Source organism: Mercenaria mercenaria, chromosome 15 (assembly GCF_021730395.1).
Source record: "Mercenaria mercenaria strain notata chromosome 15, MADL_Memer_1, whole genome shotgun sequence".
Lineage (NCBI taxonomy): Eukaryota > Metazoa > Mollusca > Bivalvia > Venerida > Veneridae > Mercenaria > Mercenaria mercenaria.
Genome location: NC_069375.1, coordinates 61,837,905 through 61,851,528, shown reverse-complemented (window position 1 = coordinate 61,851,528; position 13,624 = coordinate 61,837,905). Strand labels below are relative to the sequence as shown.

General features: G+C 35.9%; 1 protein-coding gene across 2 annotated transcripts in view; it reads left to right on the top strand.

Moving 5' to 3' along the window:
- The window catches only part of LOC123525238 (uncharacterized), a 74,964-nt gene that overhangs the window by 42,135 nt on the left and 19,205 nt on the right, over positions 1-13,624 (top strand). For both annotated transcript variants that reach the window (XM_053525405.1, XM_053525406.1), the window contains exons 4-5: positions 3,957-4,106; positions 5,497-5,559. In XM_053525405.1, the coding sequence (XP_053381380.1) occupies positions 3,957-4,106; positions 5,497-5,559 (213 nt within the window). The remainder of the gene's footprint in view (positions 1-3,956; positions 4,107-5,496; positions 5,560-13,624) is intronic.

Genomic DNA, 13,624 nt, shown 5'->3' with positions numbered 1-13,624 from the left:
AGGGGGATGAACCAGACGAAAAAAACAGGAGGAGTGCAAGTTCATATCATGATAAAGACTCATGCGAGGTTTAATCAATCTATCTAATTTCTTTTTGAACGAGGAGCATCATAAGGTGAAATTTTTTTACTATTTTAAGAGGCCGTAACTATGGAAATGGGGGAGGTGGGGGTGTGGGGGAGGGATGGGGGGGGGGGGCAGAACCAGGCGAAAAGTAGAAGATGCGCAGTTTCATATCATGATAAAGACTCATGCAAGATTTTATCTACTTATATCGAATACTTTTAGAGCTAGGTGCGTCACAAAATTCCGACGGACAGACCTACGGACGGACGAACGGACATTCTAACGAAACGGTATTTATGTGACACCCCCATTGTTCTCTCTATTGTTCTATCAGTCACATAAAAAGAAAACGGTCACATAAACAGGACGGAATGAATGACATCAAAGAGAAAGTACCGTTATGAAGTCACTTAACCATCATTTCGCGGGCACGGACTGACGGACGACAGGACGCACAATACCAAATCTATATGCGCCCTCCACTCTGTTGTGGGGGCACAAAACCTGTGCGTTTTCATCTTTAAAAACAGATTAAAAGCACTAAATGTATCCATCTATACGAAATAAATTCATGTTCCTTGACACGATCTAATGGAAAGACAACTTCAATAAATATATTTCCGCAATGTCAGCATGGTACAATTAGAAACGAACTGGTTCATCTTCAGATAGATCGAACACTGTAAGTTTTTATAAGATACGAGAACGTTAAGGGGTGGATTTTTCATTCACAACTTACGAAGGCATTTACGAATTTTCGCAAATAACGAGGCTTTCGAGATAGAGGAAAAATCTGCTACGAATACCTTACGAACCCTTTACGAACATCTCAGGACTTAAGGTACCTTCGAGATAGTGGCCCCAGATCTACATGAAGAGCGGAATTTAGTCTTTGCATTATAGAAGCCTTCCATTGTTGCAGTTTTATTTGAAAAATTATAATATTCTCAAAATGTTTGAGCGCGTCATAATTTCTATTTCTTAGCTCGACGGTTTGAAGAATAAGGAGGTAAGGAGGGCTACTATTCTCTCTCTGGAATTGGCATTCAAATTAAAGTCTTAAAGCAAACGTCCTAATTTAGCTACTTCTTTTTAACTACTGCACCTTTTCTTTATCAGTTTTCACAGGGTGCCTCCGTGGTTAAGGTCGCTGAATTCAAATCACTTGCCCCTCATCGATGTGGGTTCGAGCCTCGTTCGGGGCGTTGGATTCTTCATGTGAGGAAGCCATCCAGCTGGCTTACGGAAGGTCGGTGGTTCTACCCAGGTGCCCGCTCGTAATGAAATAATTCACGGAGGGGCACCTGGGGTCTTCCTGCACCATTAAAGCTGGAATGTCGCCATATGACCTATCATGTGTCGATGCGACACGTTAAATCCAACAAAAAAAATTTTCACAGACTGATAAGGGCAAGCTGCCTTTAAGGTTAAGGTCAAATGTATCAAATTCTGTAAAAGTTCAGGTTAACGTTTTATGAACAGATTCAAAATTTAACAGTATCTTCTTAACTTATGCCGCTATAATCATTGCTCTTTGTAGATTATTCCACGGTTTTAAACATGTTTCATTAAAAAAAAAATGGTCGCGAGATGGCGTGGCTAGTTTTGACTCTATGTGACCTTTTAAAATCTCCTCTTAATCTTCTTACTCGATTTGAATATCATTTCATAAGTGTTTTTTGCATGACCCTTAACTTAAGTCCTTTCAACCATTTTGTTTTTCGTTCAAAAATTGAATGACCTTCAGGCGGGGTTGGGGTGCAGAGTTTGTTTTCCCTGTATGGCTAAATACAAACCCTGTATGGCTAAATTAAAAAAAAAAACTAAAATCTATTCATCTGACATTGTTGGCTCGATTACAGCAATGTGTCTTTTTGATCTTATACCAATTCCGTTTGAGTATTCTAGTGGCAGCAAGGGTCAGGGCTATATTGCTATTAGAATACATTGCAGTGTTCCGTGGTCGACCCACTACCAATTCCTCCAATTCATGTTGAATTAGTAAAACACATGACTGTCTAGGAATTGGGCTAGATTTTTCATATGACTATATAGGAAACTTAAGCATCACTATATGGGAAACTTAAGCATCTTCTAAAACTACTGACCAAATTACAAAATAATTGACGACAAGCCCTCTACCAAATTCTTTTAAGTTTCCTGTTCACAGACAGTTTTCCTGTCCCCTCCTCTTAATCCCTGTATCTTTCCTCTTTCAGCTCACTTGCTGATACACTTATCTTGAATTCCTCATCCGCATCCTGCATTCCATACATATGCATTTCTTAAAACTATTCTATTTGCCATGTTGCAGTATTTCGCTTGCGCAAATGAGCGTATTATGCACCGTTATGTGGAGCTCGTTCTTTAAATCTGGTTATCTATAAAAGCCGATCGAGATATTCTAAGGCATTTCTAATCTATCCCGATGTTCAGCTGTATACTTAGGCATTTCAATATATTCAACTATTAAGTCCATGTAAAACATAGTTGTTTCTTTCTGATGTCGTCATAATGACGCAAATACCACGGCCTTACTTTTATTCTTGAGAGTTATCTGATTCTGTACGTGTCGTATATTTGTTTGAAACTTTCTGTAATGAATGTGTGCACTTAAATATATTCCGCCAAAACTTTCAAAATTGACTATTGTTAGATATTAGCAGTTCATAAATTCCTTATCTTTGTTGCCCAAATTAATAAAATGATTAACCTTAATTTGCCTGAAGAATTTTAGAAATACATTTAATTTTGTATTGAAAAGAAACATAATACTGTTACTTTTAGTGCCCGTTGTGAGTATTTTATAAAGTATGTAGCTCAACATTTCGAAAATACCTAACTCCTTATAAATAACAAATTATTAACTAACTTGCATTCGAAACCTTTTTCGACGTTTCCAATTGTAAGTTTTGAATACAGTTACTCTACATTTTCACGCCCTTATTCACAAATACGATTTAAAACTTGAACTTTGAGTTTTTCTACTCCATGTTTACAACTGGGTTGCGATAACGGGCATTTAGTGTTCGGCCTGTCGGCTGCAAAGTTATATACATGTATCACTGGATCGACAGCCACATAACTGACCACTCGATAATTCTGTCTTACTGTTTTGTTTGAAATCATATGACCGATAGTTGGTATTGTTTTCAGAAGTCGTATATTGTTATTTATTCATTTTATTTGCTATAACGTCACACCGACACAATCATAAGTCATTCGGCGACTTTCCAGCTTTGATGGTAGAGGAAGACCTAATGTGCCCCTTCCGTACTTATTTCATCACAAGCGGTCACCAGGGTGGAACGATTGACCTTCCGTTAGCAAGCTTAATGGCTTCTCCGGTGGAGGAAGTCAACGCTCTGAGTAAGGCTCGAACCTACGTCGATGAGGGGCAATGGGTTTGTAGTAAATTTGAAAAGGTGCGTGTATGACTCACTGTTTCTAGATAAATTTTAATGGCGACTTAGATCTCCCTGATTTGATTCCCGGTCATGGATGCAATATTTTCTTTAAATCATTTCCGCATCTTTCACATTTAAATAATGTGATATTATTGAATATATGTATATATATTTTGTATTTATTAGTTCTTTATAAAGTCACTTTTGTCATTATTTATATATTTTGATATTTACATGTTATTCAGTTAACAATTTGAGTAAACTGATATTTCGAATTAAAAGCGCCAAATGTAAGACTGGAAACAAGAAACTAATTATCGCCTTAAGATCAAAGTAAGAGTAAACTGATATTTCGAGTTAAAAGCGCCAAATTTCAGTTTGGCTTAAGACTGGAAACAAGAAACTAATTATCCCCGTAAGATCATTATATACTTATACCTAAATTATGAAATCCATGACTTTTCTTTCATTTCCTGACCAAAGGCGCTGGAATCAAGATCCCAGTTAATGCATTCGAGGGATAATGAGGTCAGTGATAGCAGAACAAAAGAACTTTTCGAAGAGATGGAAACACTTGTATTCCTTTTTACTGATAGAACATCGAGCCAGCAAACCGTTAAAGAGCTACATGAAGTAAATATGAAACATGAGGTTTAATAAATTCTTAATAATTTCTAGTTTTATTATTTTCATTTGGATTGATTTACAATTTTTGTAAGTTAAGTTTAATATCCCTACACAAATACGGCTGTAGATATGTATGTACAGACATTTGCAGTTTTATTTAAGTTATACTAGTTATCGTACTTTGTTAGTTGAGACCGAAGTACAATCTGACTAAAGTACATCTCATATTACGCTACGCATAGGATCAGACAACGAGCTATTGATGGCCTCGTTCTGACAACCCTTCCGCTAGCCAATCAAAAGCTAACTTACAACATTCTGCAAGCTTTAAAAAGCCTTGGTTTTTGATATCAACAATTTTTATGTCGAAAGATGTCAGATAGGCGGTTAGCTCAGTCGGTAGGGCACTTGCTCTGTAAGCGAGAGGTCCCGAGTTCGAGCCCTAGATTAACTGCAATTTTTTCTTACTCTTTGACATTCGAACAAGTTGTCTGATTGGATCAAACAAAAATAGATTTGCGAAAATAAAAATAGCAATATTGGAAATCCAAAATATACAGAAGACGAATGTGAATGGGTCGTTCTCAGATCTTCGTTTAGAAGATCAAGTACTTAAGTCAGGTTGGATCAAAGTATGTATGTAAACTTTCAATCTGAATAATGGCCTTTTTATACTTAAACAATTCAATTCCTTTGTTAGTGCCAATTTTTCTAGACACTACAAGTAAAGTAGATCAAGAATAATAATAATGCATTATGACAAAGTCTTAACTAAGTAAGAAAGGAATGGTACTTCTTAGTAAAGTTTTAAGATCTAATTTTCTTGAATAAAACAAGTTTTTAAAGCTCTATGTTTGACACTCAAAACACTCCTGATGAGATAAATAAGTATGCCAAGAGTCATAATTGAATCTTGCAGTTTGTTTGAGGAGTTCTAATTTAGAATTTCATGGTCACATGTTTTGATTAAACCTATTGATCTGCTTGAAAACTATAGCGCTGATACTTTATGTATATCTTCGTGATCAGCAGATGAGTAGTTTAGTCTAGAATTCAACTCTTTTCTTGCACGCTACATTATGCCAATCCCTTGAGAAAAGCTTTGGAAAGCGGTCCTCCAAAGTATTTTCAGTATCGGGCAGTTTGCAATAAATAATAATAATTGAACAAAAATTGCATCTCCTTGATATGTACATAAATATTCGATGTCAAGATACGGTGTTTAAAATGCAAAATGAAAAAGTGTCATGAATATGCGTGAATCTGTTTTATTTATATGTATATTTCTCAAACATGTGTTACCGTTACCTTATTTGGAAAATGAAATGACATTTTTGTCGAATAGAATAATCAATGTGTAATACTTTGGCCTTCATTGAACGTATGTGAATTTCAGCTTAGAGACACTAACCTGATGGGAAAGGAAGATACTACAGAATATAAAAATCTAATGAGCGGGGTAAGTCGCATTTCTATAAAAGTATGTACCCTTTTCTTGCAATAAATTGTTAAGATTTTGTATGTAAGCTGGTATCATAATACTTGATGGGAATGGACCGAAACTTCACACACTTGTTCACTGTGATGCGATCACTTGCATTTTTCCCGCTTCCGAATTTAATATTCATTCGACAAGGTTGTTGAATAGTTGAGTGTTGCTGTCCTCCGACATTGGACTCGCCCGTGCGTCTGAGTCCGCATCCGCGTCCGCGTCCCGATTTGGTTCTATGTAAACTGGTATATCATTAACCACTTGTGAGAGTGGATTGAAACTTATTCACCGTGAAAAACTGACTTACATTAAGCAGGCCCAATTACTCTACTTTGTTGTTTTTTGTTTGTTTATTTTTTGTTCTTTTTTTTCTTATTCAAAAATATGCCCCTTTTTCCACTTTGATCTTTTGGAAATGTGATACCAGGTTACATAGCTTTTTATTTTGCTTTTTTCACAAAATTATTGACCTTTTTCGACTTAGAAATTATAAGGTTTTGTATGTAAGCTGGTATCTCAGTACTGACTGATGGGAATGTATCGTAACTTCACCAACTTGTTCACCGTCATAATCTGACTTACGTTAAGCAGGTCCAATAACTCTACTTTGTTCTTTTTTTCAAAATTATGCCCCTTTTCTCCACTTTGCTCTTTTAGTTAACTTTTTTATGTAACCAGGTATTTCAGTATCTACTTACGGGAATGAATTGAAACTTCACACAATTCTCCATTGTCAGGACCTGACGCGGTCAAAATACAAATGTTTGACAAATATTTAAAAAGGCGATGAATTGTTCAAGATGTATATCATTAACTAATTATTTGAGCTTAACAGTTTAGTAATTGTCTCGATATTTAAGTCGAATACCATGCAATTTAATTTAACCCTAGATCGCCGGCATAGGTTTTTCACTCATGTACATGTGTTAAACGTCAGGTTTCAAAATTAGTTGTCTCTAGTGGACATTTCAGTGCGATTTTAGACAGTATAAAACATGCCTCCTTCATTTCATTTTGAAAGCTAAATAGTGATACTACTAAAGTATATAAATTGTTAAACTGTGCCTACATGTTTAAATTGGAGTTGCTCCTGTATCTGTGTGTTTGTTTGTTTCGGGTTTAACACCGTTTTTCAACAGTATTACAGTTATGTAACGACGGGCAGTTAACCTAATCAGTGTTCATGGGTTCAGTACCAGTACAAACCTGTTCTCCGCAAGTAACTGCCAACTTCCCCACATGAATTATCAGAGGTGGAGGACGAATGATTTTAGACACAACGTCTTTTATCAAATCGTCACGGAGAATATACGCCCAGCCTGGGGATCGAATTCGCAATCCCGCGATCCGTAGACCAACGGTCTCCCTACTGAGCGGACGGGCTCCTCTATCTGTAGAATGGACGGCTTAGCAGTTGTTGGTTGAATTCTTATATGTAAGCTGTTATATCAGTACCCATTTATCGGAATGGATTGAAACTTCACACACTTCAATAACCCTGTTTCGCATGTTTACAACGTGATGCCCCTTTTTCGACTTTTGTATTTAATTCAGCGGACAAGGGTGTTAGATAGTCGAACTGCACTTGTTGTATTCGCTCCCGATTTCGTTAAATAGTTAGTTAGTCAGTCAATCATTCATTCTGTCAGAATACCATAGCTATGTAAGTATAATTCTTATACAAACTTTCGTTGGCATAAGACAGCTTGTAATAAAGGGGGGCCTGTATCAATTACGCGTACGTTTGGTAATAGGCAAAATATGATATTTTTTAATTTTTAAAAAGTCCTGCATTTTTTCAAATACAATTGTTCAATTGAATTTTATAAAACAAGATGTATGTATATATTCTGCATAGCAAATATGTAGCTCTAAATTTAAGATTCAGGGCAGATTTTGTTTTAAAAATATATACAAAATCCATTACAATTTGAATAAGAAGAATATTTAACGTCTGAATATGTCACGTCAACTCACTCCGCATTAAATTAGATGTTAATGGCCATTTCTAACTAAAACTGACTTTATAATTTTAGCCGTATCACAATATTAATATATTTTGTAAGGTTAAATAAAAGCAAATGTGACATGGGCTTAAGACATTGTCTTCTCATAAGACACCAGTACCGCTTTTTCCAGAAAGCGGACTCGAGATTGGTTCAAATAAGCTGAAAGCTTTCCGCACAATCAAGCTAAAATAAATTAGTATAAACTAAACTAAACTAGAATTTTAAGTGTTATTCTCAATGTACAGAAAACGTAAGATGTTGTGTCGATGAATTATGGCCGTTTGAATCAGATTCTATTTTGAATTCCCGTTTTGCTAAATTATGATTCGTTTTTTTTTTGTTGTTGTTGTTTTTTACAAAAAATCTCCACATACAAGGGTGTCGTTGGGTATTAGGGAAGTCTTAAGTAGTTTTCGCTGAACTATGCATGTTTTTAATAGTAAGACTAGGTAGATGTATCAAAATGTGTATAAGATTACTTACGCTTGCTGCTGGTAACCAATATTGGCTACTCCTACAGAAGATTGATAGTTTATTGTAACTTAGAGGATAATGCAAGACTGAATAATAATTCTCTGATCAAACATCAAAAAGACTTATAGTTGGATTTCTGCGCAACTGCATTTTAAATAAATTCACTTCCTGAATACAGCAAAATAACCTAGACAATATACAGGCGACGAACTAATCTCCAACGATAACATGAGAGACGACGTGTCTTGCTCAAAATCTCGACATCTAGAGCAAAGGTCAAGGTCACAGTTGGAGATCAAAGGTCAATGGCGTTTATTTTTATGTCCAGAACTCTGTCAAGCATCAAGATATTACAATAATACGTGGCAAATATGTTCCCCATGATAACACTACGTGTCATGCGTATCACCCAGAACCCTAGCTTAAAGGACAAGGTCACACTTGGAGATCAAATGTAAACTTCAAGAATGACTTAGTCTTAGTAATCCTTCTCCATGTATGGAGGAATTTTGATATAACTGGGATAGTGTTTATGTATGACTGACAGATATCATTTCATTATGTATAAAGCTATACTGCAGTAAAGAAAATTAGATGCCTTCCAGTAGGGGATTTTTGTAAGAAAGAATAAAAGAAATAAGCAAAACACAATAGAGATAAATATTGAATATTATGCAAACTCGAAATGGTGTCATGCATTGGTGCACACTGGTATTGTTTGTTTAACCTTTAGCCTGCTGGCGGCAAGTGATTATGACTGTGTGGCAGCATATCCGTGCAGGCTGATCTTGGTTTGCACTGTGAGCTATTAAGTGTGCAAATTTTCATTTAACACCTCTATGAATGAAAAATGATACTGCACAAACTGAATAATGGACCAGTCCATTTTAGAAATTTAACAAGCTAAAGGTTAATTCACATTGCACTTTTAAGCGCACATGTGTTAAACGACACCTGACATGCATTTTCACATCAGCCAATCAGAATATTTTGTAATCTAGACCGGAACTTCATTACTGACGTTCATCAAAGATTTTACAGACACGTTAATGAAACTATAAACTGTGTTCCTCTTTGATAAGAAATATTAAAATAATGTGACGGGTTCAAAGTGAAAGATAGATTACCACTTGTTCAGTATCCATATTAAACATTTACTTAACTGTGCGTTTTGTGTGATGAGAAGTTTGCAAAGGAAATGGGCTAGTATATTTTCATGTTTATGACCATGGTTCTTATAGAACACCAAGTTGTAGGGTATAATATGCGCAGTGGTACTTCCTCCCTGGTCTGGTGCTAGTGCTCTCACCAAAGATAGCTAACACACATTTAATTAAGCTGATATTTTGTTTATTTGCTTGTTTAACTATAAGTAAAGTTGCACAAAATAAGCGTTTAAATAAAAATATTTTTACCTCACCGGAGCGAAAGGCCCAAGATTAGCTTTTTTGGCCGTTCGATGTCAGTCGTGCATCATTCGTCGTAAAACTTTAAAAATCGTCTTGTCCAAAACCACAGGTCATAGGGCTTTTGTATTTGGTATGTAGCATCATATAGTGATACTCTACAAATACTGTTCGATTTATCCCCTTATTGTCAATTATGGCCCCGCTATAGGGATCACATAATTTAAATAGACTTATATTGGGAAAACTTTGAAAATTTTCTTGTACAGAACCACAGGACCTCAGGCTTTGATATTTTATATGTAGCATAATCTAGAGGTCCTCTACCAAGATTGTTCAAATTATCCCCCTAGAAATATTGCCCCGCCCAGGGTTGTCACAAGGTTTCTATAGACTGTATAGGAAAAGTATCTAAAAACCTTCTTGTCTAAAACAACAAGACCTACGCCTTTGATGTTTGGTATGTAGCATTGCCTTGTGATCTTCTACCAAAATTATTCAAATATACCCTTGGACGAAAAGAGACCCTGTCCTGGGTTTCCTAGTTTTACATTGACAAAAATAAATAAAAAAAACAAACAAACTTAAACATCTTCTTGTGTGAAACTGCAAGGCCTAGGATTTTGATATTTGGTATTTTGCATTGCCTAGTGGTCCTCTACCAAGATTATTCAAATCTTGCCTCAGAGTTGAAAAGAGGCCCAACCCAGGGGTCCAAAGATTAAAATTAATTTATATAGCAGGAAAACTTTTCTTGTCTGAAACAACAAGACCTTGGCCTTTGATATTTGGTATTTGACATTGACTTGTGATCTTCTACCAAGATTATTCAAATCATTTCCTTAGGATTAAAAAAGGCTCTGCCCGGTGTTCCCTTATATTGCACGGACTTATACTGAGAAAACAACTATTGAAATCTTCTTGTCTGAATCTGCAAGGCCTAGACTTGTAATATTTGGTATGTTGCGTTGCCTTGTAGTCCTCTACCAAGAATATTCAAAGTATGCCTTTGTGTTAAAAAGAGGCCCGACTCAGGGGCGGGGGGGGACAAATTTTAATTAGACTTCAAGGAAATCAAAACAAAAATGTTCATGCCTGAAACTGCAAAGCCTTGGCTTTTGATATTTTCTATGTAACATTGCCTAGTGATTTACTATCAACATTGTTCAAGTTATGCCCCTTGTGTGAAAAAAGACCCTGCCTTGGGGGCCCCAAGTTTTATATAGACTTATAAAGGAAAAAAAGTGTTCTTGTCTGAAACCATAAGATCTAAGCCTTTGATACTTTAATATTTTGTATGTATCATTGCATAGTTGTTTGTTTGTTTTGTTGGGTTTAACGTCGCACCGACACAATTATTATAGGTCATTTGGGGACTTACCGGCTTTGATGGTGGAAGACCCCAGGTGCCCCTCCGTGCATTATTTCATCACGAGCAGGCACCTGGTTAGAACCACCGACCTTCCGTAAGCCAGCTGGATGTCATCCTCACATGAAGAATTCAACGCCTCGAGTGAGGCTTGAACCCACATCGCAAGTGATTTGAAGTCAGCGACCTTAACTACTCGGCCGCGGAGGTCCTCATTGCCTAGTTGATCAAGATTGTTCGACTTAGGCCCGAAGAAGGAAAAAAGTTTCCCAGCCCCGGGGTCACTTGTTATACGATTATATGGGAAAAATACTTCAAAAATTATAAGATCATATTTCCTAGACTGTTGAATTATAATTACCTGATGAACCTAGTAAGTGATAAGTGGTCACCCGACTGTGACATTGTCCTATTGACCTATTTGCTTGGTTTTTGATTATCTTGAAATTTTGACGACATGTACTGTTTTGCTCACCGATATTTAAACTGACTTTCGATTACCATGAATACGACCTACTTGCCTACTGTCCTGTTTCCTTTTTAATACAGCCTTGATTTTGAGTGACATGTACAGTTTTGCACTTACTTTTCTCAGATTTATTTCAAACTGTGCAGTCTGATGAAGCTTACTACGCATATATCACAAAATAGGTAGTAACTGCATGATGCATCAAAGTTCCCCTACCTTTCACACGCAAGCGAAGAGCACACAATCCCGCAAATATTAGACATCTGGAGTGTTCCGACTATTTTTGTTGCGCTTAGGTATCTATCTATTTTGAATGCCATATCTTTACCTGAGTGGAACAATGCTTTATCTACCATTTTTTTGAGCGTGGAAAAATCACTTCCAAAGTTTAACTAGTGTCTAGTTTCTTTATTTCTTGGCGAAAACGATAATAAAATGTATCTGCTTGTTTCTTGCGTTTAATTTATCCTGACCATAAATGATTTTTAATTCTATTATTTTTAACATTTCTGCAATTATACATTTTTCTTTTTGGAGATGTCAAAATGTCAAAGGTGTATTGCTCTACCAGGAGATGAAGCACAGTGAAATTACAAAATTGGACAGAGCGCAAAATAATATTTATCATATTGCAATCAGGGCAATGAATTTTGAATGACCTTTTAAACAGTAATTGCAGTCACTGTACCCATTTTGAATTTCCAGGAGTATTGGTTCTGCTTTTACTTGCGTTATCGTCAAATTCACACAAGTATAGGCCATATTGCAACGTTCAAGCTTTTCATGGTGGAGAAAGGCCCTATGTGCATTATGTTTTGGCACGTGTGGACACATGACTTTCCACATGTTAGTTGGATGGCATATTAACATGAAATAATTCTAGTAATGACTGTCAACAATGAACAACAAATCTTAAAATATATTTAGTCATAACTATTGTATTCTTCATCACGCTAGGTACGTTTCTCCATGTTTTTACCTGTTGGCATAACACTTAACATAGCACTTAGCATTATAACAACACCTAATAACATTGAGGTCTTTGCAACTTAATATTATCAAAAATAAATAATATTATTCTCTTTCACGAAACAACCGTTTTTATTTTACTCTCAATTTTCTGCATGCAACTGTTTACTGAATCAAACTTTCTCAGTTATACCCATACCCTTTAACAAAATATAACCAATGCTCTATTCATATCTATTTAGCTCACCTGAACTTTGTGAGCTATTAGTATAAGTGGATGGTCCATCGTCTTGTGTTAAATAAGCCTTAAACATCTTCTCCCCTGATACTACAAGTCACAGTTATACCAAATTTGGGCAGTAGCTTTCTGGCATATAGAAGACCATACAAGAATCACCCCTGTGAAGTTTCATTAAAATCGGCTCGGTGGATTAGGAGGACGCCGGACAATGAGCAATCGAGACTTTGTGCTCAGATGAGCTAAAATCGAAAACTAAAAGATCTCAGTGAGATTTAAATCGATATCCTCCCATTCCAAATCCCCTTATTTTATTTTTAGCTACAATGACCTTGACCCTGATGCAAGTGTCCTCAAATACATTCCCAAACTGTTGTGTTTGATTAAAACCTTCTACACACCAAGTATACTGACTATAAGTGTACCCAAGCTATAGATATCTAGTGAAAGTCATTTTTCTATTTTTCGTAACAGTCATCCCAAATATAATTCAGTTTTCTTTTTCAGATAAGCTTGCTGTACACAAAGTTTGGCAGTAAGTAAGTCCAAACTACAAGTGTTTACAAACTGTCATTTTCTTTGTAATGGTATCATTTCTTGTTATATGTTTTTCATTATTTTTGTTATTACATGTATCTAATTTCATGCTGCTGATATAATTGCAATAATGAGTTCCTTTTCAAGGTAATCCAACACTCCCTCGCACTTTTCTAAAAATATCAAGGTTTTTAATCTAGTGCATACTGTTTTAACGATAGTTTTGTGCCATAATCTTATAATTATTTTGTTCGAAAAAATTGTGTGAAGTCAGCTTTACTGAAGCTATCCAAAACCAATTGAATATCGTTAATTACTTACGCGACATACGACATACAAAAACAAAGTATCTGTTAAATCGAATGGTGCTCCCCGATGCATGTGCTTGTCCCACTATGGAGAAATTAAAATGGAGAGAGAAAAAGAAGAACATTGAAAAATGGAGATAATTAAAGCAAGAGACATATTAATTAGTTTAATACTTGCCTCTCTCATTTTGTAAAGTTCATAAAATGTGCCATTAATACTTCTTAGGTAATGCTCTGGAGAAGCCTTATGTTG